This window comes from Cibotium barometz, chromosome 62 (assembly GCF_041138505.1).
Source record: "Cibotium barometz isolate CiBa-2024 chromosome 62, ASM4113850v1, whole genome shotgun sequence".
In the NCBI taxonomy this organism is placed as follows: domain Eukaryota; kingdom Viridiplantae; phylum Streptophyta; class Polypodiopsida; order Cyatheales; family Cibotiaceae; genus Cibotium; species Cibotium barometz.
Window position 1 is genome coordinate 467,024 of NC_141107.1, and position 24,882 is coordinate 491,905.

General features: G+C 47.1%; 2 protein-coding genes across 2 annotated transcripts; one reads left to right on the forward strand and one right to left on the reverse strand.

The window, feature by feature from the left end:
• Positions 1–3,063: 3,063 nt before the first annotated feature.
• On the reverse strand, positions 3,064–24,537 carry LOC147603993 (uncharacterized). Its single transcript, XM_086795532.1, has 2 exons — positions 24,056–24,537; positions 3,064–3,146 (listed from the first exon to the last, which is right to left on the reverse strand). The coding sequence occupies exons 1-2, from the start codon at positions 24,166–24,168 to the stop codon at positions 3,086–3,088; spliced, it is 174 nt and encodes a 57-aa protein (XP_086651658.1). The 5' UTR covers positions 24,169–24,537; the 3' UTR covers positions 3,064–3,085.
• On the forward strand, positions 12,324–16,858 carry LOC147603994 (uncharacterized). The gene is made up of 2 exons (XM_086795537.1): positions 12,324–15,043; positions 15,242–16,858. The coding sequence occupies exons 1-2, from the start codon at positions 12,919–12,921 to the stop codon at positions 16,636–16,638; spliced, it is 3,522 nt and encodes a 1,173-aa protein (XP_086651663.1). The 5' UTR covers positions 12,324–12,918; the 3' UTR covers positions 16,639–16,858.
• Positions 24,538–24,882: the final 345 nt, after the last annotated feature.

The following is a 24,882-nucleotide window of genomic DNA, read 5'->3' on the forward strand; positions in this document are numbered from 1 at the left end:
TGCCCTCCATGTGTCTGCAAAGGGGGGGGCGATCCCGTCCACTCCTAGCATTTGGCACAAAGTGTCATGGCATCCTCCTTTGGGGAAACGCCCGCCTGTAGCCCCCGTACTCGCACATGGAGGGCCCTATCCTTCCTACGGTTCTCCTCCTCGAGAGTCTCATGTATGATGCTCTGCGGGGGTTTGTGCTTCTTCACCACCTCCACCCAATCTTTCTTGGTGGTCTGCAGTTCTTCCCGCAGCTTTCAACCGCTCCAAGTCAGTCCTTAAACCCTCTTGAATATTCAGTTCCCCTTCCTCCACTGTGTGGTCCTTGACGGTAGCCTTTAGGGCTTCCATTTCTGCCTAGAGTTCCCCTATCATTGGGGCAGCTTCTGGCATTCCTGTTTGTCGCAGCTGGGTCTCTTTCAACATCTGAGTCACCTCTTCCTGGTGGTTCACTTGGGCTGTCAGTTCTTCAATCCTGTTGTTCTTTCCTTGTATCTCCTTGCGGAGGCCTTCCAACTGTTTTTCATGTTGGTTCAGGACCCTGTCCAGCACCTTCTTTTGTTCGCCCAGTAATTTCTTGGTGTTGTCCTCCACTGTCTTGATGTATGCCTCCAGCTCCTATAGGTTCATTGTGTTATTTCCCCTAGTTGCTGCCTTGGGGGCCTGAGCAAGGGCAAGTGGGAAAAGGGAAGGGAAGGCAGAACACGCAGTTGAAGTGCGCCTGTGTACAGCAGGGGCGCAGGGCGGAACACACAGTGAGTGGAAGTGCGCCTGTGTACAGCGCGAGCAGGTCAGCACAGCAGCGCTGCCAGCACGGGTGTGCAGTGTAAGCAGGGCAACGGCGAACAGCGCAAGAGAGCGAGGGAGACCACCAGTGCGCAGCGCGAGCAGCGAAGGAGCAAAGGCATCACACCATGGACACCAGCGCGCAGCCACCAGCGTGCAGCGTGCAGCGCGAGTGAGAGAGAGAGAGAGAGAGAGAGAGAGAAGATTATGTTGTTGCCTTGGGGGCCTAAGCATGGGAGGGTTGGTGGCTGGCTGGCTGGGAAAAGCGTGGTGGACAGTCGTGGTGCAGGAAGAACAGGGCAGCGCAGCCAGAACAGGGCGCCAATGCACAGTGCATGAGTAGAAGCTAGGGCTAGGGTGGAGGCTCACGCCATGCAAGAGAGAAAGAGAGAGAATGAAAATCAGGGCAAAAAGTGTGCAAAGATTTGTCTTTTGGTTGCTTTTTTTTTTTACTTTTCTTCCCCTAGTTGCTTGAGAAGAAGAAGAAGATATATTCATGTCTTGCAAAAGACCCAATGAGTCTATGAGACAAAAGGTGTACAACGTGTCCATGGACTCTCATCATGGAAAAAAAGACAACATAACAAAAATAACTCACACTAATCCCTAGGTAAATGTAGATTGAGAAAGAAAGAAAGAATATGTTAAGCATCTACTAAAGACGCAATGGGCCTATGAGACCAAAGTGATACAATAATGTACATGGCATATCTCATCATGAAACGGAAAATAAATAGAAACAAAACAAAGCTATCTCACTGGGGTGATACAAAACTGTCCATGGAATCTCATCATGGAATACCAGGAACATGGAACATGACAGGAGCATCAGTCCCCCAATAGATGGTATACCTATCAAGCATGGGGGGCGGGGGGGCGGGGGGGGGGGGGGGGGGGGGGGGGGGGGAAGGGGGGAAGAGATAGAGAGGTGTCAACAGATACTTTTAGATATTTATATCAGTGAATGTAATCTGTTGGCAAATTAAATTTATGAGCAGAATCTGATCTATAAGGACATCACATGGTATTTGGATATCTCTTGAAAAATAGAGTGCAAATTTAGAATCACATCCCAAAATTACATGCAAGATTACAAGACACCATCTGCATGGTCGAAACAGTTCCAGAGACACAAGAAACACGGCAGACAAGAACCAGATTACACTACTGAGAACCATAGTTGCAGAAAACATTTCTAACATAGAAACATTTTCACAATGGAAAATGGTACGTTTTACACCAGATGAGAAAAGTTTCTCAATTATGAGATATGCAGTTTCTTTCAATGAGGGGGGGGGGGGGGGGGGGGGGGGGGGGAGGAACAATTTTCGCTATCATCACATCATGCCAGCACACCTATCTCATACCTGCATGCAGCAAGCCAGTGTGATCAGGAAATGGTTAACTGCAGCTCAGCATGAGAGTGGCATGACAGCGCATGCAATTTACACTACTGAGAACCATAGTTGCAGGAAATACAGGAAAAGTTTCTGACAAAGAACCATTTTCACAATGGAAAACGGTACGTTTCACACCAGATGAGAAAAGTTTGTCAATTACAAAACATGCAGTTTCTTTTAGCACTGATAGAAATGGTCAATTGCGAGAAAAAAAACAATTTTCACTATCACATCATGCCAGCGCACCTATCTCATACCTGCATGCAGCAAGCCAGTGTGATCAGGGAATGGTTAACTGCAGCTCAGCATGAGAGGCATGAAAACGTGTGCAGCACCATGTTGCATCTGCCAGTTTCTTCCTTTGTGTGGCCCTATGTTGCTTCAGCCATTTTCTTGCGGTCAATATTTTGTTGGTTTTCTCTATCTTCCTTCGATTTTGTTGAATTTTTATTCTTCCTCTCCCTTCCATCCTCTACCTTCCTTCCATTGTTGAAACAAATATACCTCCCTTCTGCAACTCTACTTTTGCTCTACAATTCAACCAGTCTACCACCTAAATCTGCGCACATCTAAGAGACGTGCCTATTCTACACCTCAAGATGCAACAAGATTAAAGTTATTCCTATATTTGTCTCCAGTAGACACTGTTATTGCTGGCACAGCCACCCACAATAATCAGAAGCATGTCATTGAACCTTCATCTCAATTATTGTGAGTTTAGAGTTTAGACTCCCTATATGATAGCAAATTAAGTTGCTGATGTTGGGAAATGTCGATTGCTCTCAGACAAGACAAAAAATGAGTGAATTGAATGCATGTTTCAGAGACCATGGCAAATCCTATCAAGCTCAAACTGTAACTTTACTCAGTATCAAGATTTAAGCAAAGTATTTCTAGAGGATTTAGATCACTCACGCTTCTTCGAGGTCAATAACTTTGATGGCCACCTCCTTGTTTAGCTCCTTGTCAAACCTGCAAAAAAGGAAAGAAGATCATTGATAAAAACAAACTACAACCTGACTTGCCAAATCTTGTTGGTTATCAAAAACACATAAACAAAAGAAACACTATCTGCTTGCAGAGGCTAGATCAGAAATACCGGTGTCTAAAATTTCGTATCGCAACTGTTAAGGGGGCTAGGGACCTAGGGTCTACCAATTACCTTGCCAATGTCTAAATCAGTATGACTTATCTCCATAACATTCCTCTGGGATACCTACAAAGCTCGAGCAAAGCAGCAACTCCAGTCACTTGATGTGTTGCTACTCACGAGCTCCGCAAAAAGGAACACAAAAAAGTTCCAACCATGTGCTGTAGTGGATGTAATAGCCCATTGTTATGAGCAGAAGAACATTCATACATGGATCGACAAAAATGACCTGGTAGCCTCCCCAAGCCTCATTTTGTCATTCAGTCCTTTCAACAGCCTGCCCCTTGAGCATACTCAGCAGCCATAGAAATGCTACATCCAGCATCACAATTTAGAAAAGCAGCAGCAGCACTTCAGGGCCTCCATCTTGCAGCAACACTTGCATCCTAGAGGAGGAGAATTGAATCTTCACTCACAAGGCCAGTTTAGCACATAAAGAGAAAAGGCCGGTAGTTATTGTTCATGTCATGTGCATGCACATGGACATGCTTAATCACAGGCTAATCCCTGATTTGGGTAGCAGATAAACATAGAGACATTGGATTAGGGCACTATCCAGGCTGAAGTATGCACCGGAAGGCAGCCCAGTGGTCTCAGAATTAGTCGACAGCAGTTTACAAAAGATATGGGCCGACTGCTGGTCGGCTAGGTGGTTGGGTATTTTCTATAGGCCGACTGTGGGTCAGCCAGCTTAATCGGTGTTTGAGAAGCCTGTTAAAGGCTAAGCCATAAGGTCATAGATTCATCTCCCCCCAACATGGGGTAGGTCTAGATCATAGTTGCCAGGGGTCTTTTGAAACGCGTTTCAAAAACGTTTCATACAAGAGGGGGGTGTTACAGGCCCCAAAATTTACATATAAGTTTATAATCAAAAAAATGCATTGCCTTGCCTGCAAAACAATATTAAACATACATCATTTACACATTAAAACATGGTTACAAGTTAAAACTAAAGATTCAAGGTGACCCATTTCAATGGGCAATGGGCACCCAACCGACCAATTGGCATAAATAAACTAGCAACATCAAGAATCAAGATCCGGATTCCATCATCAATAATGGCAATCAAGAAACAATATATAAAGCACGCAAGAGTGACATAGTCCACTGAGCACTCAAAGTGATCACAAAAAGTTTGAATCCTAAGTTAATACAAAAAAAGAAACTTGAAGAAAGCATGCTAATAGATGCATGACAAACTAGAGGAGCCTGATAGCCCCAAAGACTAGAGTCCTCAATCTGGAGTCTAGACACTCAATCCTCAACATCCTCGATGTCTTCATCAGGAGTCTCTTGGATTAAAAACACCCAAACTGTACTTATAACAGGTGGCAGGGAAAGAAACCCGATTCATTCAAAAGAAATGTTTCGTTTCATAAAAAATGAATGAAACACGTTTCGTTGCAACTATCTTCTAGATTTAGGCTTTTGTTATCCTTTTGGAAAGGCCAAAGCATAGTAGTTAAGAAACACGTTTCCTACAAGGAAAGAAACATGGAGACGTTTCCTTGTAGGAAACACGTTTTTTTCACTGAAGTTTTATAACATTTCCCCCCCCCCCAAAATCTCATGTCTACATCAAGCGACCCTTTCAATAACTTGTTCTTTGGTTTTCGTGCGCCGCTTTCCCCTCATCGTCAACATCGAATATTGCGCTGCCCGGCCTGCCCCAAACCTGCACGTTTCCTCCCTCAGGTTGAGTGTCTACAACCAGGTGTGTTTTTTATCAAACCTGCTTGCTAATTCTAGCCAATTTGGGGCAAGATGGAAATGCTGCAAAATGGGGGTTTTCTTCACAAAGACCCCATTAAGCCTCCAACATTTGCCTTAGACACTGCCCAAGGGTCTTAAGCAGCTACGTAATCCATTACATGGCTGATTTTGTCAATTGAAGTGGTTTGAAAATTGGGGGTTTCTCTGCAGGCACACTCCTTCAACAAAGTGCCTCGCACAAGAGATGATGTGAACCCATGTGATCGAATTGGCCTCCTACAAGGGTGGAGGTGCTTCCAAATGGCAGTGCAAGTATTGTGGTTTGCAGTCCAGTGGCAGCATAGACCGGGTGAAGGCCCATTTCACAGGTTTACCGAGAAAGGGAGTTAGCTCTTGTCCGCTTGTGCCGGATGCTATCAAGGCATCATTACAAGAGTGGAAGAGAGCCAAATTATTAGGCCAAATGAAGTTGCCGACAGAAAAGGAGAGGAATGAAGATGAGGAGGAAGATGTGGATGTGTTAGCTACAAGTATGAGTGTATCCAAGAAACAAAAGGTTTCAGAAGGTAGCTTTGCACCAACTCCCATCCCCATTGCTAAGGGCTTGCAAAGAGGGAGCATCAAAGCCAATCTACAAATGTAGGCAAAACAAGAGGCCACCCAAGAGCTGACAAAGCTCTTCATACAATGTGCTTTGTCTTTCAATATTGTGCGCACCGCACGATGGAAAAGGCCATGTGGGCAATTAGCTGCATAGGATGTGAGTGGGAGGGGCCCTCTTATGCGGCCTTGCGCACATGGGAGCGCAGAAGGGAGAGACAAGCTGTGGAGATGGGAGGTAGAGCCTCTCAAGGAAACATGGAAAAAATATGGATGCACTCTTCTATGTGATGGATGGCCGGATGTTAGAAAGAGAAATGTTTATAACATCCTCGTCTCATCATGCAAGGGCACAATGTTCTTGCGTGCCATAGATGCATCCATGGCAAGCACAGTGGTGACAGGTGAGTACGTTTGATGACACATTCGAGAGGCTGTCATGGAGATTGGGCCACAGAATATAGTGCAGGTGATCACTGATAATGGCTAAAACTGTCTCTCCACGGGAAGGATGCTTGAGGAGGAGTTTCCTGCCATTCTTTGGAATCCATGTGCTGCTCATAGCTTGGACCTCCTCATCGAGGATGTGGCAAAGATAGGTTGGGTGTCATACATCTTTGAGACCTCTTGCATGATGGTAAAGTTTGTGACAAAGAGGCCAAAGGTGCTTGCTATGTATCGGGCACACAGTGACTTAGAGCTTCTCAAATCTTATACCACTAGATTTGCATACACATTCATTGTGGTTGAGAAGCTGGTGAGAGTCCACCATGGACTCCTACTCTACGCACAGTGGTTTCCAGGGAGTGGATGGCTTGGGATGATCGTGATAGTCCCAAGGCCGTTGCATTTGTACGTGTTGTCATGAGAGACACTTGGTGGCAAGAGGCTGAAGCTCTCATAAAGGCCATTCAACCTATTTATAGTGTTCTTCGCATCACGGACATGGAGGACAGCACTCTAGAACTCCTGTACGAGTTCATGGATAGAATCGGTGAAGCTTTGAACCGCTACACTGCCTTATCAACAGAGAGGTATGCTGCATTATGCATGCACTCTTGGTCTCTTAGTCTTTTTGATTCTTCAATCTTGTATAATATCAAGTTTATGACATTATAATGTATACATTTCATGGCTGTTTTTTTAGGGTGGGGGGATGTGGACCTGATAAGGCAGTTGGAGGATGAGCTACTTATTTTCTGAAATGATGGCTTTAAATTTGGTTCAATGACGGCCAAAATGTGGGAGACACAACTACAGCCAATGTCATGGTGGGAGAAATATGGCATCAACACCCCTCACTTGGTGAGTCTTGACTCTTGGTTCTTGTGCAGGCTCAATGGTGAAAAGCCCCAAATTTCAACAGGCAAAATGTGCAATTTCAGGTCAAAAATGTGCAATTTTGAGCTCAATGTTGAAAAGCCCCAAAAATAATGCAGTGTATTTAGCAATATTTTAGTATTTGAAAATTTTTTTTACAGAAATACCCCAAATTGTGAGCAGCTTCAATCGTGCAGGTACAGAAGCACAATCGACGGGTACAACAATACAAGCAAGTATAGGGGCAGAGCAAGTCGGCGGTGTAGTACGGGCAGCATATAGGGGCGGAGCAAGTTGGCGTAGTACGAGCAGTATAGGGGCGGAGCAAGTCAGCGCAAATCTGGTGAAGTGCAGGTACAAGGTACAGTCGGCGAATAGGTGCAGGGCGTCGATGGCAGATCTACAGGCGGCGAACACAGATCTAGCGGCGGCGGCGCTGCCCACAGAGCTGACAGGCGGCGGCGACAGCAGATATGGATCTGACTGGCGGCACTGTGCACAAAGCTGACAGGCGGCTGCTCTGAATCTAACAGGAGGCGGCGGTGCACAGCGGCGACGGCAAGGCAGCTGAGGACAGTAGGGGAAACCCTAACCCTAATGCAGCAAAACCCTAATGAAAGATGTGTGCAATAGACTGAAGGACAGTAGGGGGAAAACCCTAACCCTAACCCTAACCCTAACCAAGCTCTGATACCAATGTTGGGTAGGAGGACAGCTAGCCTGCACACACACACACACACACACACACACACACACACACACAAATCTCAAGCACAGAGAAACGTGAGTGATAGAAAAGATGTACTCAATAATGCTATGAAATGAAAGTACAAGTGAGTACTAAAAAGCCTAGGGCTAAGTGCCCAACACACATAAGTGTGTTCACACGAGGAAAAAACCTGTGTCCAGTCACAAGGAAAAAGTGCCCGTGAGTAAGCTGGGTTCATACGTGAACTAGCCGGGAGTCGACATGACCAACACCCAAGACATGCACCCATGGATGAGACACCTTTGGGGCATGGTTTTTTTGCAAGTATCATAGGTTAACTGGATCTAAGTTCATCCCAATAAATCCCAAGGAGGTGGATCCTATTTGGAGGAGGATGAGGGCAGCCCGAGAGCTTTAGAAGAGTCTCTCTGAATGCCATGAATCTGATGAGAAGAAGAATGAGGCTACATGTAATTCAGCAGATCCAACGGACATGGAGCGAAGCCTTCAAAAAGACCAGAGCGGAATTGGAGCAAAGGTGTATGAAGTACCCCACTACTCCAAGTTTAGCAAGAGGGGAAGTCATGTGCATCACATATGTGAGTCCAAATTGACATGCTTTCCTATCAGCTAGTATCTTGGCAAGCGAAGAGGCAGGATATGGCCTGTTTGGCGCTGTTTTGGTAGACTAAATGATGCACGGACATAACCCAAGACATGCACCTATGGGTGGAATGGTTTGGACACAAAATATGATTGGACGTTGTTTTATGGGCTAAAAAGGGAAAACCGACTTGAACACAACTTCCCCACTTGTAGCCTATAAAGGGATAGCCAGCACAAAAAGAAGACGCTCAGTAGGTGAGAGCGATAAGAGGCAACTTCCGTTTGCAAGAATTGGTGACAACCCTCTGCAAGAATAAGTGACAATCTTCTCTCTAGCAGGAACAGTCGACGCCCAACACTGCAGGAACAGTTGACATCCCTATCACTAGCAAGACACGGCTACGCGGATGAACAGGCGAGTAGAGACCTCACACCTCTCACCACATACACGACTCACACACACCACCTAGATTTTTTCATGCTGTCCTTCACTTGCTAATGCACAAAAGAAGTAGCTCCTGTTGATCCACAAACGTGTCCTTGTTGCCTTGCTTTGAGTATGCCCTCCCCTCCTGCAATTGATCCCTTTCCGCCTATTGGTCGCTTATTCTTGTTCATAGCCGCCTCTGCTTCTTCTCAACCTTAAGGCTTGTGTGTGTGTGTGTGTTTGTGTGTGTGTGTAAGAAGCAATTGTTTTAATAGTGTGTGTGAGTGAGATAGAGATAGATAGATAGATAGATATATTAAATGTCTACTAAAGACCCAATGCCAAATGGGCCTATGAGACCAAAGTGATACAATAATGTCCATGGCATATCTCATCATGGAATGGAAAATAAAACAGAAAGAAAGCATAAACATAGCTATCTCACTAGGTGGTACAAAACTGTCCATGCAAACTCATCATGGAATACTAAGAACATAGAAACATGAGAGTAACATCAGCTCTGGGTAGATGGTATACCACTCTCCAAAATATCAAGCATGGGGCTAATGAGTATGGCCGAGAGGTCTCCCTTAGTTATGTCACGTGGAAAGGTAGCTCGATGGCAGTGGAGCATGTCTTGGATTTGGAGCTAATGAGGCGATCGTGGCGGACAGGGGGGTTGGGGGGGGGGGGGGGGGGCACGCTGGAGTGTGGAGGCTCGGTCCGAGGTAACTCCTCTCGGGCGAGGTAGGTCCGGAGCAGCTCGTGGAGGGTCCACAAGATCCACTATATCGGTGTCGTCCACCTCCTGGGTCCGGAAGAAACTGGTGATGGTTGGCTGGCAAGGGAGGGGGCAGGGTGGCTGGGGCCGAAGCTCTTTCAAGAAGGTGTCCCTGTGTCTACGGAGCTCAAGCAAGAAGAGGCCTAGGCAATGCTGGTCCTAGAAGTCAATGATCCTGATGAGTGGACCAAATCCCTCACGAAATAGACAGTGAAACCTCCCACAGATCTCATAGTATACTAGGCAGCGGCATATGTAATGCTCCTCCGTCTCAACCTCTATGTGGCATAATCGGCAGATCGATCCTCTCCTCTCTAGGTCTCCGTATAAGCTTCCAGGCTCTGAAGATGCGCTCAGCTCTACCTGTCTCCACTCTGCGGCGGCGGGGTGAAACCCGTATCTGGCCAATCGCAATCCGCATGGCATGGGACATGTGAACACTCAAGTAGCCCGATTGCTGGATGAATCCATCCTCAATGAGTGTGAGGAAGTGATCTCTGTAGAAGTGCATCTTTGTGGGGAGCTCCGGAGGTGTGATCCATGTGCGATGGGTGTAGAGGCTGAGAAGATCTAACCGGATAACCTGGTTGGTATCCTCATGAGACAGCCGCAGAAAAGGGGAGTCCAAACTACCAAACCAAGCACATAGAGATACAATATCACTTTGTTCATGAGAAGATCTTGGTTGGTGACATCTTGTGTCTTTATTGTTCGACGGAGGACAATGAGGCAGACCTCTTCACGAAGTCTCTACCTCAGGCTATGCTCCGGCGGCACTCCAGCTCACAGGGGTTGGTTCCACAACCAAGAGCTGACACGGGGTGTTAGCAATCATCTCCTGTCTGTACACTATGTCAGGGCCTCTGTTGTGGGTGTGCCCGCCCATATTTGGTGTCTTCCCATTTTTCCTCACTCTACATATTTTTTCCCTATTTTTCTGGAGTTGTGTATGGGCTGTTGGCTGCCCCCAAATGACTAGCCAACTGTATCTGCGATACCCAACTAATCTGGTGCTGCCCGACACTTTTTCAGTGTTGGCCGACTGCTTCTTTTCTAGCCGACTGGACATTTTCTGGTCGTGGGCTGCTGTCAGAGCTGATTCTAGGCTGGCCGACCAAAAGCCAGGGGCCATATAAAATGGCCCCTTGCCCACACACTCCATCATGTATTATTCCGGGATTTATTGGTGTATATAGTAGAGTTACACAAGCTTCTCTCTCTCTTTCATCTGTGTATTGCACTCTACAGCAGTTGTCTTCATTTCTGATGTGCATTCTAGCATAAAGATGTTGCCAGAGGAGCAGAAAGCACCACATATATGAGGAAAGACCAGATGCACAAGAGCACCAGATGGGGCTAGTACCACGATCATATGTATGCCACAATTGAGGACAACTATGATGTAAGAGGGAGGAAATGTAACGATTTGGTCCTCCGTGCTCTTTTCACATGATAGAACTCATGCCCGGACACATGGACAGGATGATGGACACATGGAAATAGGGTTCCTAAAGTTGAAATTGGAAAAAGCACCCGTCTTGGTCAAACAGCAGGAAAAAAGCAAACGTCAAACATTGTTGACCAAAAAGCTGAGGGCACCGTTGGAAAGAGGGCATCGAACTGAATCAAAAAGCTAAAACCCACTTTTTCAAAAAGCTGCTCAAGGGCCAAAAGGCAAGGCCCTGAAGATTCTAAAAGCATAAATCCAGAACTTTGACTACTATTAAAACAAAAGCAAGGAGGCAAAGCAAAAGCAAGAAAAATAAAACAAAAGCAAATTATGGCAAAAGCATGGACCCCCATCAAGTGTAAAAGGGGCATAGATCTCTCTTCAAAAACATAAGACCGAAAGTGTGAAGGCTTTTGGAGAACTCACCGTCATCTTTATCTTCATCATAACGTGGTTGCTCCTTGCCGCCCCTAAGCGTTGAAGTTTGCCAACCTTCAGCATTGATCTTTGCCGCCCCTGTTGTGCCACTCGTCAGCCACCAACGTGCCCACTTGCTCCACCCCTTGCGCCACCTAGAAAGCAGCGCCAACCGTCAGTACTACTCAGCACATAGTCGTCGCCTCTGTGTGACAGCAGCACCGACTTTTTTGCTGCACTTTCCTGTGCGTTGTCGCACCACCAACTGCTGCCTTCGTACTCTTTGTTGTACCTGGCTGCGCCGCCTGCAATGCCCGATTGCACCATTTCTGTCTCCAACGTCCGCATGTATCGCCACCTTATCTACTGCAGCCACCCTTGTTGCTGTTTCCAGTCACCTTCAGAACTAGTTGCAAGAACCACAACGCTAGATCAAGCATCGCTTGCCTCTCTTGCACATAAGGAGAAGCCGCCCCCTACGCTGCCATAAGGAGAAGCGGCCTCCTACGCTGCCACCATTGAGCAATACCAACTGCCTCATCTCAGAGCACCGTTGTTCTAAAGTCCCCATTACCATTCTACTATCACTTTGGTGTGAGCACTCTTGGAATTACTTTTGTCCGGATTGAGAACAAAGAGCCTTGTGGACATTGGTGATAGCCCGGTGTAAGTTTCTTGTGGGTCATCCTCGTGGTGAGCTCGGCATCAGTTATCTTGTGCCTCGACATTGACTCGGCCTTACCTCGACTTTGGAACTTTGTTTGATATTGTATTCATTTGTTGTACTGGTCCTAGCTTGGAAAAGCCCATGGATTGTTCCTGAAATAAATTCCTAAAGAGGGGACGGGGCCTGTTCCCCACTCAGCGTGGTGTACCGTGTGAAACCCCTATTCCCATCTCTCTCCCCCCCTTCTCTCTCTCTCTCTCTCTCTCTCTCTCTCTCTCTCACGGCCATCAAAGAAGAGATCTCCAAGGAGATCACCAAGGACATGGAGGGAAAGCTCGAAGCCAAGCAATCAGGATGGGTCGAGGTGGTGAAGAAGAACATCCGAAAAGAAGTGAGGGAGGAGACTCAAAGGGAAGAACACCAAATCATTCACACCACCATTGAGGAGGAGAAGATGAGGCATGCTCGCCGCCTCAACATTCGAGTCACAGGTATAGCCGAGACACCCGACTCCACCCCCGAGAAAGATGGACAGCTTCTATGCATGAAGCTCGGCTACAAGGAAGAGCACCCTCTCCCCTTCACCAAAGCGTGGAGAGCCGGGAAAGACTCAACACGCAAGCGAGCCCTCATCCTGCAGTTTGCAGGAGAGATGGAGAGGGTCACCTTCATGAGGAAGAGGGTCGTACTACGGGGTTTAGAGGGAGCTCCTATTTTCTTGGATGATGATCTCACGAGGATGCAGCTTGAGCATAGGAGAACTTGCATGCCACGAGTCTTACACGCGAGGAGAGAAGGCAAGAAGGCCTTCTATCGAGATGGTCGGGTCATCATTGATGGCCGGCCCATGGATTAGCGGTTTGGGGTCTATGGGACACAGACCAGGCCACTGACAGAGATACACATGGCAGTATGGAACTGTAATGGTTCACTATGGGTGCAGCCTGGACGACTGGAGCATGTTATGGTGGGGAGAGACATCATACTTCTGACAGAGACACATCAGAGCCCAGAGAGAGGGCTACCTCGAGTAGAGGGATTCCAGTGGGAGTCAGCATACAGGAGGACCACACGCCAGGGTACCTCGAGAGGGTCGGGGGGAGTAGCAGTCCTATTCAGACGGGAGCTACAGGGGAGACTGAGAGTGGTAGCACAGGATCCAGAGGCTAGATACATGTGGATCAGCTTACAGCTCTCACAGGACAGGGTTATATACATAGCTTTATGTTACTTTTCTCCATCAGGATCCTCCTATGTCATTACAGAGGACATGCCACAGGAGGAGGAGACAGGAGCCTCGCCATACACTTGTCTGTCAGAGGAGATTATGCATTATTCTACACTAGGGGAAGTATTTCTTACGGGCGACTTCAATGCCCACACACAGAGCAGACAGTGTGAGGTGTATGACTATGATGACATGGAGATCCTCCACCCTGTGGATCCAGAGGAGATAGGGGCTAGTCGGGCATCAGAGGACACTGGACCAGATAGAGGACATTATGGGGACCACTTACTAGAGTTGGGAGCCAGGCATCGTCTCGTTATTTATAACGGGATGCTACAGTGGCCGGGATCAGGAGGGCTGACATGCTTTCCACATGGGGGTCATACACGGACCGGAGGCACGGTGGTAGACTACATTATGGGGTCTTTGGAGGCATCACAGCTTGTCACCTCATTCTCCATTCCACCTCGTCCTATTGGGGCAGATCATACATACTTGGCATTTTCACTAGCCGGATCACCAGTATCACCAGCCCCCCACATACCGACGCCACACACTACCATCTACTTCACACATGACATGGCAGACATATACACTGGCAGAGTAGAGGATGGGCTCCTACTCATGGATCCCCTGGCACCTATGGATACCATTACAGCCCAGCTCGCATCACTCCTACACACGGCTGCATTACAGAGCTTCCCACATCGTGTACACTCAGGAGAGCCTGCGAGACCTGGGACTATGCCCCAGAACAGATGGTATGATGACGAGTGCAGAGCCCTATACTCACGGCTGCGCATACAGAGAGCCTTGGGAGCCATCACAGAGCAGGAGTCGAGGAGAGAGATGAGGAGACTTACTCGCCGCAAAAGGCGGGCCTTCGCAGAGATACAGGAGCTAGAGATCTTTCATTTCTTCATGAGTAGAGATAGCCCTGTCTCATGGCGGCACTTTAGAGAGCCCCGGACCCCGACACCTATTGCAGACCCACAGACATGGCACACATATGCAGAGGGACTATACCATGCCCCACAGCAGCCACCTATACCTCAGCCACAGGAGCCTCGACCTACCACAGCTAGCTTCTTTACCCACTCGATGGTACAGGAAGCTATCTGCCGCCTACAGCATGGACGGGCCGCCGACCATATGGGCCTGCAGGGTGAGCATCTCATATATGCTGTAGATTCTTTAGCTCCTTTTCTTGCACACCTGTTTAACAGGGCACTAGCAGAGGGTTTGCCTGCAGAGTGGACGATGCATACCATTGTGCCGATTCACAAAACAGGGGATATGCTCGATCCGAGCAACTACAGGACGGTTATGGTTGGCCACGTGCTGGCCAAACTGTATGGTGCAGTGCTGGAGCAGGAGCTTAGCTTATATGCTGAGCGAGCAGGTTTACGCTCATCAGGGCAGGCAGGCTTCAGGAGAGCTTTCTCTACCACCGACCATGTATTCACTTTGAGATGTATGATTGATCAGGCCAGAGTGAGGAAGAGAAAGCTCTATTGCTGCTTCGTGGATTTCCGCAAGGCATTTGACACAGTACCACGAGAGAGGCTCTTTCAGCGCCTGCAGTCTCTTGGCATACCAGCAGATATGACATGGGGCATCTATGCATTATATGAGCAGGTTTTTGGGCGAGTCAGATGTCCAGGAGGCATGTCCGAGACTATTGCTAGCACCATTGGTGTGAAGCAGGGATGCCCACTTTCCCCCACGCTATTTGGGTTATACATTGATGAGGTGGCTGACTTCATTACACGGGGAGGCGGAGATGGAGTTGATTTAGCAGGTACCTCAGTACATATTATGCTCTATGCTGATGATATTGTATTAGTGTCTGAGTCTCCAGGTGGTCTACAGCAGCATTTACATGCACTCCATGATTTTTGCACACAGAGGGGTCTTACTGTGAACCTTGGGAAAACCAAGGTTATGGTCTTTCATACATCGAGACAGGGCAGGAGTCGGCTGACATTTACTCTCGCAGGATGCCAGGTGGAGGTGGTGACATCATACGTGTACCTAGGGGTTACCTTCTCTGCAGCAGCCACACGCTTCACCATGGGTTCAGCAGCCAGAGCTAGATTGACACGGGGATATGCAGCATTGGCTATGCTAGAGAGACAATGCCACCAGGCGCATTTTCAGGAGCCCCGGACGAAGGGGTGGCTATTTGACACATTAGTCACACCGGCATTGATGTATGGAGCAGCGGTATGGGCGCCAGGCCTTGCTACCCATTGGTGGACACAGATAGAGAGACCACAGGCCCTCATGATGGCACGCATGATACGCAGCAAACCGTCAGTACCTCATGACATTATCCGAGCAGAGTTTGCTGCGCCTCCTATGATGGTAGAGGCCATATTTCAGACTATATGCCTGCTAGACAGATTCAGAGAGATGCCACATGACAGATTGTCATACAGAGCTTTTGAGGCATCTAGACAGCTGGCTGAGGCAGGAGACAGAGGATCATGGTATGCACAGGTCACACATTGGTTCTCACAGCATGGCCTAGACATGGATCATCTACCACCATTCCAGTATGATAGGGATGCACCACATATCCGTCTCTCCCATAGTGAGAGGAACAGAGTATTGAGACAGGATCTATGGCAGCTCTATACACGAGAGACATGGATATCGCCTACACAGCCTCTTCCACCGAAGATGCTATACTACAGAGATCACTTCATGAGTATCACTGATGATGGATTTATAGAGAGGCCTAGATACATGGAGGGCTTTTTATCACACGGCTCCCGAGTGGCTATTGGTCAACTCAGAGTTTCATCACACCGATTGGAGATTGAGACTGGCAGAGCAGCACGGATCCCCCGAGAGGAGAGGGTATGCAGATTGTGCAGAGAGGAGGTGGAGAGTGAGGAGCATTATGTATGCAGATGCAGAGCATATACAGCCATCAGAGAGAGATATCCCATTCTATTCAGAGAGCCACGCTCCCTACGCCAGATCTTTGAGGCAGCAGACCAGCGCATACTGGGGAGATACATTCTAGACATACAGCGCCACAGAGAGACATTATTACAGGCTCAGACAGCTCCAGAGGGGGGGAGACAGACACAGATTACTGCATTTTTTCAGAGATCCATCCCCCTCCCAGCCCCTACACGGCAGGGAATTACTCTCCAGAGAGCAGAGACACTTAGAGCCCGCAGGAGACAGAGGGCACCTGGCTTTCGGACACCACGCCTATACCAGAGAGAGATGACAGAGATCAGAGCTCAGTTTCACAGAGAGGGTGCGGAGCGACTGGCTCGCTTCAGAGCACACCCAGGCATGTTCTTCAGGGAGCTGTGGACACCCCCTTCACTGATGTATACCATTCTATACCCCCAGTATGGTACAGGATGGAGCTAGCTAGGTTGCATATCATGATTGTATACTCCATGCATATAGCTTTGCATTTTTCTCCTAGTAGTAGAGCTCCATCCCCCGCACACCCAGATTCAGCTTTTTTTTGTTCAGTACTTTTTCATTTTGTTGGGATGACAGAGGATACCCCATACAGGTACTCCGATTTGTCTCATAGGCCGAGTTCGGTCTTTTGGAAGACGTTAATAAAATCTTTCTTTCTTTCTTTCTTTCTTTCTCTCTCACACACACACATGGTTGCATCTGTCACTACACGCTCCATCTGGCTTACAAGATTTCCATCAGTGAATATGACAATATCACTGATAAGATTGGAGACTTTACTCACATCAAGCGGCAACTTGAAGAATATGGGAGCGCAATCAACAACCCGATCCACAAGCTGCTTGGTAAATTGCCTCCCTCTTTTGATTCCTTCAAAGATCATATTTACTTTTGCATGACAAGTGTTTGATGAGAGGCAAAGGAAAGTCGGACTTTGACAAGGATTGCATTTTTATTTCTCGGGAGAAGTATGTGCGCAAATTGCTTTCTCTTTATGATTTGAGTCTTGACAGATTGTACTCCGCTCTCTCGTCCCATGGATCCTTCCAAGCTTTCAAAGGAAGATAATTCTCCTTTGGTTGATTCTATTGAGTACGAACAGTTGGTTGGTTCATTGCTCTACCTTAACAACACTCGTCCAGACCATAGTCACATGTGGGTCGGGGGATGGGAACAGGGACGAGGAAGGGTTTGGGGATGGGGAACACCTAGAGGTAGGGAACGGGGACGGGGGGGGTTGGGAGAGATGGGACGTATCTATGGGTATTCAAATTTCACCTCTTCCTACCAAGACCAACCTAAACCCTTGCCCCCAACATGGACTGTTGGTGCTTGTGAGGAAGAGGCCATTGAAGGCTGATGGCAGCTTAGATGGAGCTTTGGCACGCTCAAGGCTCAAAAACTTGTGCAATGTGCACTGTGTACACTCCAGAGGAGAGATGGAAGAGAGCAAGTGTGCACAACAAAGATGGAGGAGAGCAAAGATCACTCAGCAAACTTCGCACATAAGCCTTTAGATAGGCTTTTTTTTTAACATTAAAACATAAAACTTAAAACCTAAGAGGCAAAGCCTTCCTAAAATTTCTTCACGTCCCCAAACCCCCCCCCCCCCGGTCCCACAAATTTAAGACGTCCCCTGATAGGGGACGGCCGTCCTCTTGTGAGGGACGGCACATGGGACGTCCCCCCTGCAGAGGAGTGCATCCCCGTGTGAAAGGGAGGCCGGGACAGCATTCCCCCGTCCCTAAGGCCCGAGACGGGCCACCCCTGTTACTATGGCCCAGACATCTCTGATGCCTTGAGTATTCTCAGTCAGTTCTCCTCTGTGGCTGGACGGTCTCACTGACAACCTGCTTTGCGGGTTCTTCGGTATCTTCATGGCACATCAAGTTATGGTATCACTTATTCCAGTGGTTCTAATTTGGTGGGATTCACGTATGCTGATTGGGCTGGTTGTGTTGATTATCGGCGATCTGCTTCTAGATATTGTTTTATGGTTGGATCTGGAATGGTTTCTTGGAAGTCTTAGAAATAGAGGACTGTTGCTACATCATCTATTGAGGCTGAGGATAAGTCCTACCTTCTCTCCGCAACTAAAGCTCTGTGGATTCATCAAATTTGGGAACATTTATGCTATGCACACGATTCTCCTGTCACAATTTTCTCGAACTCCGAGAGTGCTATTGCTTTGGCACAAAACCCGGTGATTTGTGGTCGATCCAAACATATCGAAGTGCATTATCATTTTGTTCAAGACTAGATCGAACTTGGTCTTCTTCACTTGGTGTATTGTTCTACCAAGGACAACCTTGCAGACCTCTTCACCAAACCGCTCCCTCGAGCTTCTTTGGAGGTCTTGCTTCAGCGTGCCGGCGTTGGTCCGCCCATCTAATGCTGAAGAGGAGGTGTTGGAAATATTGTTCATCCCCATATGGACTCCCTATATGCTTGTATCGAGCCCATTTATAGGGGCCAGGGCCCTACATTGCATATTTTTTTGCTATTTTTTGCACCATTTTTGGGAGCTTTTTTTAGCATTTTTAGCAATTTTAGCATTTTATGGACTTTTGTCCTGGTCGGCCTGTAGGACCTCGCCAACCAGCTCTAGAGGACCTATATAATAGGTAACTCAATCCTCTTCATTCTTATCTTCCTTTTCAGCCCTGATTTGTACATACCACCTCCCTCGTGCTGTACCTTCAATCGTATTCAGGTTCTTGATCATCTGCAGTCTATTGTCTACACATATTTGCTGTTTTATTCTCTGTTTTTCAGATTTACAGCAGTAGCACATAAATCTCACAGCCCCCGTGTGCACCCACCCATAAGGAGCTGAAAATGCAAGCAATAAGGTCATCATCGGTGCTGATCTTGGCTGCCTTTATCAGCAGCCTGTAAGGAGATTAACGCAAGCATCAGGCAATCCTAGAGGTGTCATATCAGCAGCAGATTCAGCCGTCTGTTGGCATGTGCAGAAGCTCCATCATCTAAGGTAAAATGCACATTCTGTTAGCATTATTCATCTCCTCGTAGCATGCCCAAGTTGTGTATCAGGGGTGCCCAGATTTATCCCGGGCAGCACCTTATTTTTTCCTCATGTTTGGGCCCTTGGTTGTAGGGTTGGCCACCCATTATCACATGTTTATTTTTGTCCAGTCGTGAGACTTTTCTGGAGCAAGTCGGCCAGCTTATCTTGGGGCTACATAAGGCTTGCCTCCTTCTCATTTGTACTCACCCTGACAGGGGCTTCCAGGCCCGGGTCCTCCCTCAGGGAAGTAGTTCATCATGCCCACACATACAGGGACCACCCCTTGCACAGGGCTGATTGTATCATTGCTTCTTCATCATTATGCAGATTTGTTTTCTTTCTCTCTGTGCCTATGTCTCACGCTTTCCACTGCGCACTTTTGACATGGTATCAGAGCACCGGGTTGAGGCTCTTCTACAGAAGGTGTTCTGGCATTTTTTACAGAGAAGGATTTCTGCGTTTTTTTAAATGCTGCTGGTTGCAGAGGAGGAAGGAGCGTTTTTCTCCAGAATAGGTACTCTCATGGCTGCGTTTTCTGCCCTTGTGAGCAGGTGAAGGGCAGCCAGCATGGCTGCGTTTTCTGCAGATATAGAGCAGCAAGCAGGGCAGCCAGCCTGGCTGTGTTTTCTGCAGATATGGGGCAGCAAGCAGGGGAGACACCTTGGCTGCGTTTTCTGCAGATCTGGTGCAGCAAGCAGGGGAGACACCTATGGATGTGTTTTCTGCAGATCTGGGGCAGCCAGAGGAGGTGCTGAAGTTGCTGTGTTTTCCTCTTCCCTCTCTTCTTCTTGGTACACGTGCTGCCGGCTGTTTACAGCAACGTTTTTTTGCATTATCTCATCTGCGTTCTTGGAGGCAGTGGAGGCAGGTGTTCTTTTTCAGGAATGGTGCCTTCCCACATGGCCTTGAGCCCTTGCTTGGCCAATCTTTGCTTTGTCAGAGTTTGGGTACAGGATGCATGGCAGGTGTACATGTTCATTGGGTGCAGGTAGGTTGTACCAGTGGAGCAGCAGTTTGGAGCAGATGATTGACATCAAATTGTGCTTTGGGATGATGAGTTGTGGATGGTTGGTTCCACATGGACACGTGACTAGTTGGTTGGGAGCTTGCTGGGGGTGTCAAGTTTTGGCAGGATAGCTTTCTTGACCTCAGTGCCATAGTTAAACACCAAAGAGCTCAGGGGGTGTTGCCATGTCATTGGGTGACTCATAGGGGTGTGTGAGTAGTCCCATCACGCGACGGTGAGTTATGGATACAAGTTTTAAAGGTCAGGTGCCAGCAGGATTGTCAGCTACAGTGTTGGAGGTATGTTTCTTCCACTTGGAGTGTTAGCAGGACAGAGAGGCATTTTTGGACCGAGGGATACATGGAGATCCGGAAACCTTGTATTTGGAGATTGGTGCTCAACAAGCTCAGAGTTGGAGGCTTGAGTACCAGAGCTGACGTAGACATTGTGGGCCTCTAGGGTGTCTAGAGGGGGTGCCAACAGGGAGACAGTTTGGCGGTGTTCTCTAAGGAGCATATTTTTTTTCTTGGAGGTAGAGAGTCAGACGACATCCTTTCTTGGGCTGAAGAGGGAGCACATTGTGTGACAGGTGTGATATATCATATAGATTGGGTTGGAGATATGGACATCTGGTGGTTCATTCCTTGGATTTTGTTGGCCTTCTGAATCGGGAGCAGTTTCTTGGAGTAAGTGGCAGAGGCGGGAGCATATCGACTTTTCGACTTGTTTTGGAGGTTTCCTGGACCAGTTTCTCTCCCAGGATCTGAAAGGGGGTGTTAGCATTATTCATCTCCTGGTAGTGTGCCCAAGTTGTGTATCAAGGGTGCCCAAATTTATCTCGGGCAGCACCTTATTTTTTCCTCATGTTTAGGCCCTTGGTTGTAGGGTTGGCCACCCATTATCACATGTCCAGTCGTGAGACTTTTCTAGAGCAAGTCGGACAGCTTATCTTGGGGCTATATAAGGCTTGCCTCCTTCTCATTTGTTCTCACCTTGACAGGGGCTTCCAGGCCCGGGTCCTCCCTCAGGGGAGTAGTTCATCATGCCCACACATACGGGGACCACCCCTTGCATAGGGCTGATTGTATCATTGCTTCTTCATCATTATGCAGATTTGTTTTCTCTCTCTGTGCCTATGTCTCACGCTTTCCGCTGCACACTTTTGACACATTCAGTTCAATCCATTTTTAGGGAAGATTTCTTTCCTATTTGTACTCTCATATCTGCAACAATAAAAGTAAATACTTTCTTCGGATAGGGGGGCCTTTAGTAGGTATTTGGGACCCCATCTGTTGCACCCTACAACACTCCACTATTCTCTCTTTTTCTCTATGCTCTGCTGTTCTTGCAAGTTAATGCACGGGCTTCTCTCTTGTAAAGTTCCTCTAAGCTTCTGTATGTGGCATTGGTATCAAAGCTTTACCTTGTGACGTGTACAAAGAAGAGCTCAAAATTTTCTCTCTTTGGAATCAATGATAAATTATTTTTGAGGAGGCTTAGAGTCGATGATGAAGGAATGGTGATGTACGAGGATACCTCACGCAACCTCTACATAATCATTGATATTCCTAGAGACATTCAGGGATCATTTCGATTCCCTGATGCACCCCTAGTGAGCAAGTGTTACCAACACGCCAACGACGTATGTTGATGAGGAAGGTAACACCTATACCCCAAGACCTGCCAAGGAGGCAAGGAATACAAAAAGATCTAGGCAAGGGGTGTTACACCACCCCTAGCCTGTTATTCTGCACCACCAAGCCACCGAATACTTGGCAATGAAGCACCGGACTTGGGGTGGACCTCGAGGTCCACCTCAACTTAGGTTCTAAAGCTTCTAGCTCTAAAACCACCAAGACCAAACCCAAGCTAACTCCAAGAGCAAAATTAGGGGAAAATTATCCCAAACTGAGAGGGCTCATTAAAACTGAAGGCATATGCTTATGTGTAATGCGGCATGTGACCAAGCACCAACTCCAGGGGCACCTTGGACATTTGCTGTGAAAGGACACCTAGACTAATCTTATTATTATGCCTTGTACTTGTGCTAGTGTACACACAACCTTATCGTTCTAATACATTCAGCATCGTGTGGCTCTCCCGTTACCCGTATCTCTCTCTCCCTCTCTCTGTTGTTCTCTGCCCCCGTTTCCTGCACATTAGGGTTAATCCTAACCCAACAGTGGTATCAAAGCCCAAGATTTATCCTGCGTTGTTTGAGCGTGCGCAACACATGTACCTGCCTGTACATCCCCGTGCGTCGTCCGCTCCCAGGCAGCTGGAGAGGTATTTTCGGGTGATAGAAAGGCCTTAACACAGTCCGACAGGTCGGCCGACCTGCTGACCAGCAATACAAGGGGATGATATGCTTATTAATAGTCCCCCTGAAATTTCTTCATCAGCAATCAAGCCCCACAGGAGCTCCAAGGCATGCATTTGAAGGCAGAGGATAGCAGCAAATAAGACCAGCATTTGGAACAGCAGCATTTCTCATCAACTTGGGCATTATCTGTGTTTGGTCACATTTTGAATAGATTTACAGCCATAATCTACATAGAGCTTGTTCTTCAAATTAATAGAGATTAGTTAGGAGGATATTGGGAATGCTTATGTTTGTGTGCAAAGTCTTCTGCTGTCATAATCACTCTGTCAAACGCCTCAATTTAGCCCAATAATCTTATGAAGAGCATCCCATTCCATTAACTAACTTCATATAACCCTTGGGCCATAGACCAATCATCCAAAAAATATGCCCACTATCTTCTTCTATAGCTTAATTTGCAAAATTGCATAAACCGTGCTTTCTTCCATAATTGTGTCCTATTGACTTAACCAACAAATGAGCACAACAAGCTAAAAACGGTTTCTCTACTTGCTTGTTACATGCACAAGTAGACAAGGCACATGCCTTCAACGGAAAAATCAATGTTGAGCTATGAGAGTGACCAGGCTGAGAGCCTAAGAGCAATGTACATACAACAGTTTTGGAGCAAGGGAAACCAGGAGAAGTTTAGGGAATGAATGGTGCAAATGGACCAGAAATATGCTTAAAAAGTGCCTCCATCCTCATATATAGCCTGAGAGAAAGAGACCCTAAAAATGAGTCCAAGGGAAACCTTTTGTAGGTGAGAAAGAAAGGACAAACAACTGCAACTAGTTTGCCCTCTAAAATTATCATCATCTATAAAAGGCCCACTTCCCACACAGTCCCACTCATATCATATAGTCACAAAACATGCGAGGGTACACTCTATCACCGTATAGAGTGTACTTCCTAAGCTGGCACACAGTGATTTGACCCCATCATGTGAAATGTCATAAGCCTGCCTATCCATCATGTCGGGAGCCAGCAGCTCCAGCCATCTCAGCCAATCAAAGTGCAACAACACAGCAACCTGTCTGCCTAAAAATCCTGAGAGTTTTGAGCTGGCACTATTGGTCTCAAATCAGCATGACAGCATATCCGTCCAACTGTATTCCCCAATTCACTTGCAGGAAAAACTGGTGTAGCCGGCGATTGACGACAATGCTGACTAACAGCTAATCTATAGAACCCTGCTTGCCGGCATAATGGGATTGGCGTTTTGGCCTCCCCTTTACATTTGGGATCGGCACTAAAGCAGTATGCATAAAATATGTTCAAGGTTGACTAGTCCAAGCGGAAAAGACGACATTTTGAAAGCGTTTCAAAATCACAGAGACAACATGCAGCATGAGACTGCTTCTTGTATACACAACAAAAATGTTAAACAGTATGGATGAGAAGGTCTCAGGAAATTCCAAGATGTATAAAGGTAAGAGGAGTAGGATCAAGGTGGTCGTACCCTTTAAAAACGTCTCCAAAAGAGCCCTTGCCAATGATTTCCAGAGACTCAAACCGTGCTTCAATGCTGGCCGCACCTGCGATGGCAACAGCATCCACAGCTCCACTAGACATTGTGATTGTTAAGATATGGTGGGAAGAGAGGTCGAGCCATCACCGCTGCCACAGCACCTGGAATTCATCGCTAGGAAAACCCTAAGCCTAAGACAGAGTACACCTGATTGAGTCAGAGAATCAGCTGTGAAGTATTATGTAGGATTTGGCGTGAAGTTGATCTGCGCCTTCAATGCGGTCTCGCCTGTGCTCTCGCCTCCGCCTTCTTCTGGCGTATCCATGTAATGCCTGATTCAGCAGAGCTTTCTTATAAGCGAAAGAAAACCGGGATCATCCGTCAGTGCGCCAGCTAGGTATCCCACATATGCTGAAGCTTGACGCAACCTCGCTCGATCTCTTTCGCAAAAATTACACATCAACAGCAACTACAGTCTGCATAAATTGTAGGATACTATATACTTTCTTTTTCTTGTAGTATATATATATTTATACTTTCTTTTTCTTGTAGTATATATTATATATCAGTACTTATACTTTCTTTTACTTGTAGTATAAATCTATAGATTACGCAATGTATCAAAATCATCAACAGTGCTGAGTTTTGAGTCATGATTGGTGTTTGCTACTATGTTTCTTGCGTGCAAAGCAAGGTTGTTGATCGAGAAAATGAACTTGAATAAGCATTCAAAATAATGGAATGTCCACACATCTAGTAGAAGGTCATTTTTTAAGACTATTGTGGATGTGCATATTCCCCTCCCCCTTGATAATTAA

Bases quoted from the DNA above. Each gene is read 5' to 3' on its own strand.
- LOC147603993 (XM_086795532.1), bottom strand. From the start codon at position 24,168: ATGTCTAGTGGAGCTGTGGATGCTGTTGCCATCGCAGGTGCGGCCAGC. The intron at 3,147-24,055 runs GTACGACCACCT...CCTTTTTTGCAG, and splicing joins TTTGGAGACGTTTTTAAAGG to GTTTGACAAGGAGCTAAACA.
- LOC147603994 (XM_086795537.1), top strand. From the start codon at position 12,919: ATGGCAGTATGGAACTGTAATGGTTCACTATGGGTGCAGCCTGGACGA. The intron at 15,044-15,241 runs GTACCTCAGTAC...TTACTCTCGCAG, and splicing joins AGATGGAGTTGATTTAGCAG to GATGCCAGGTGGAGGTGGTG.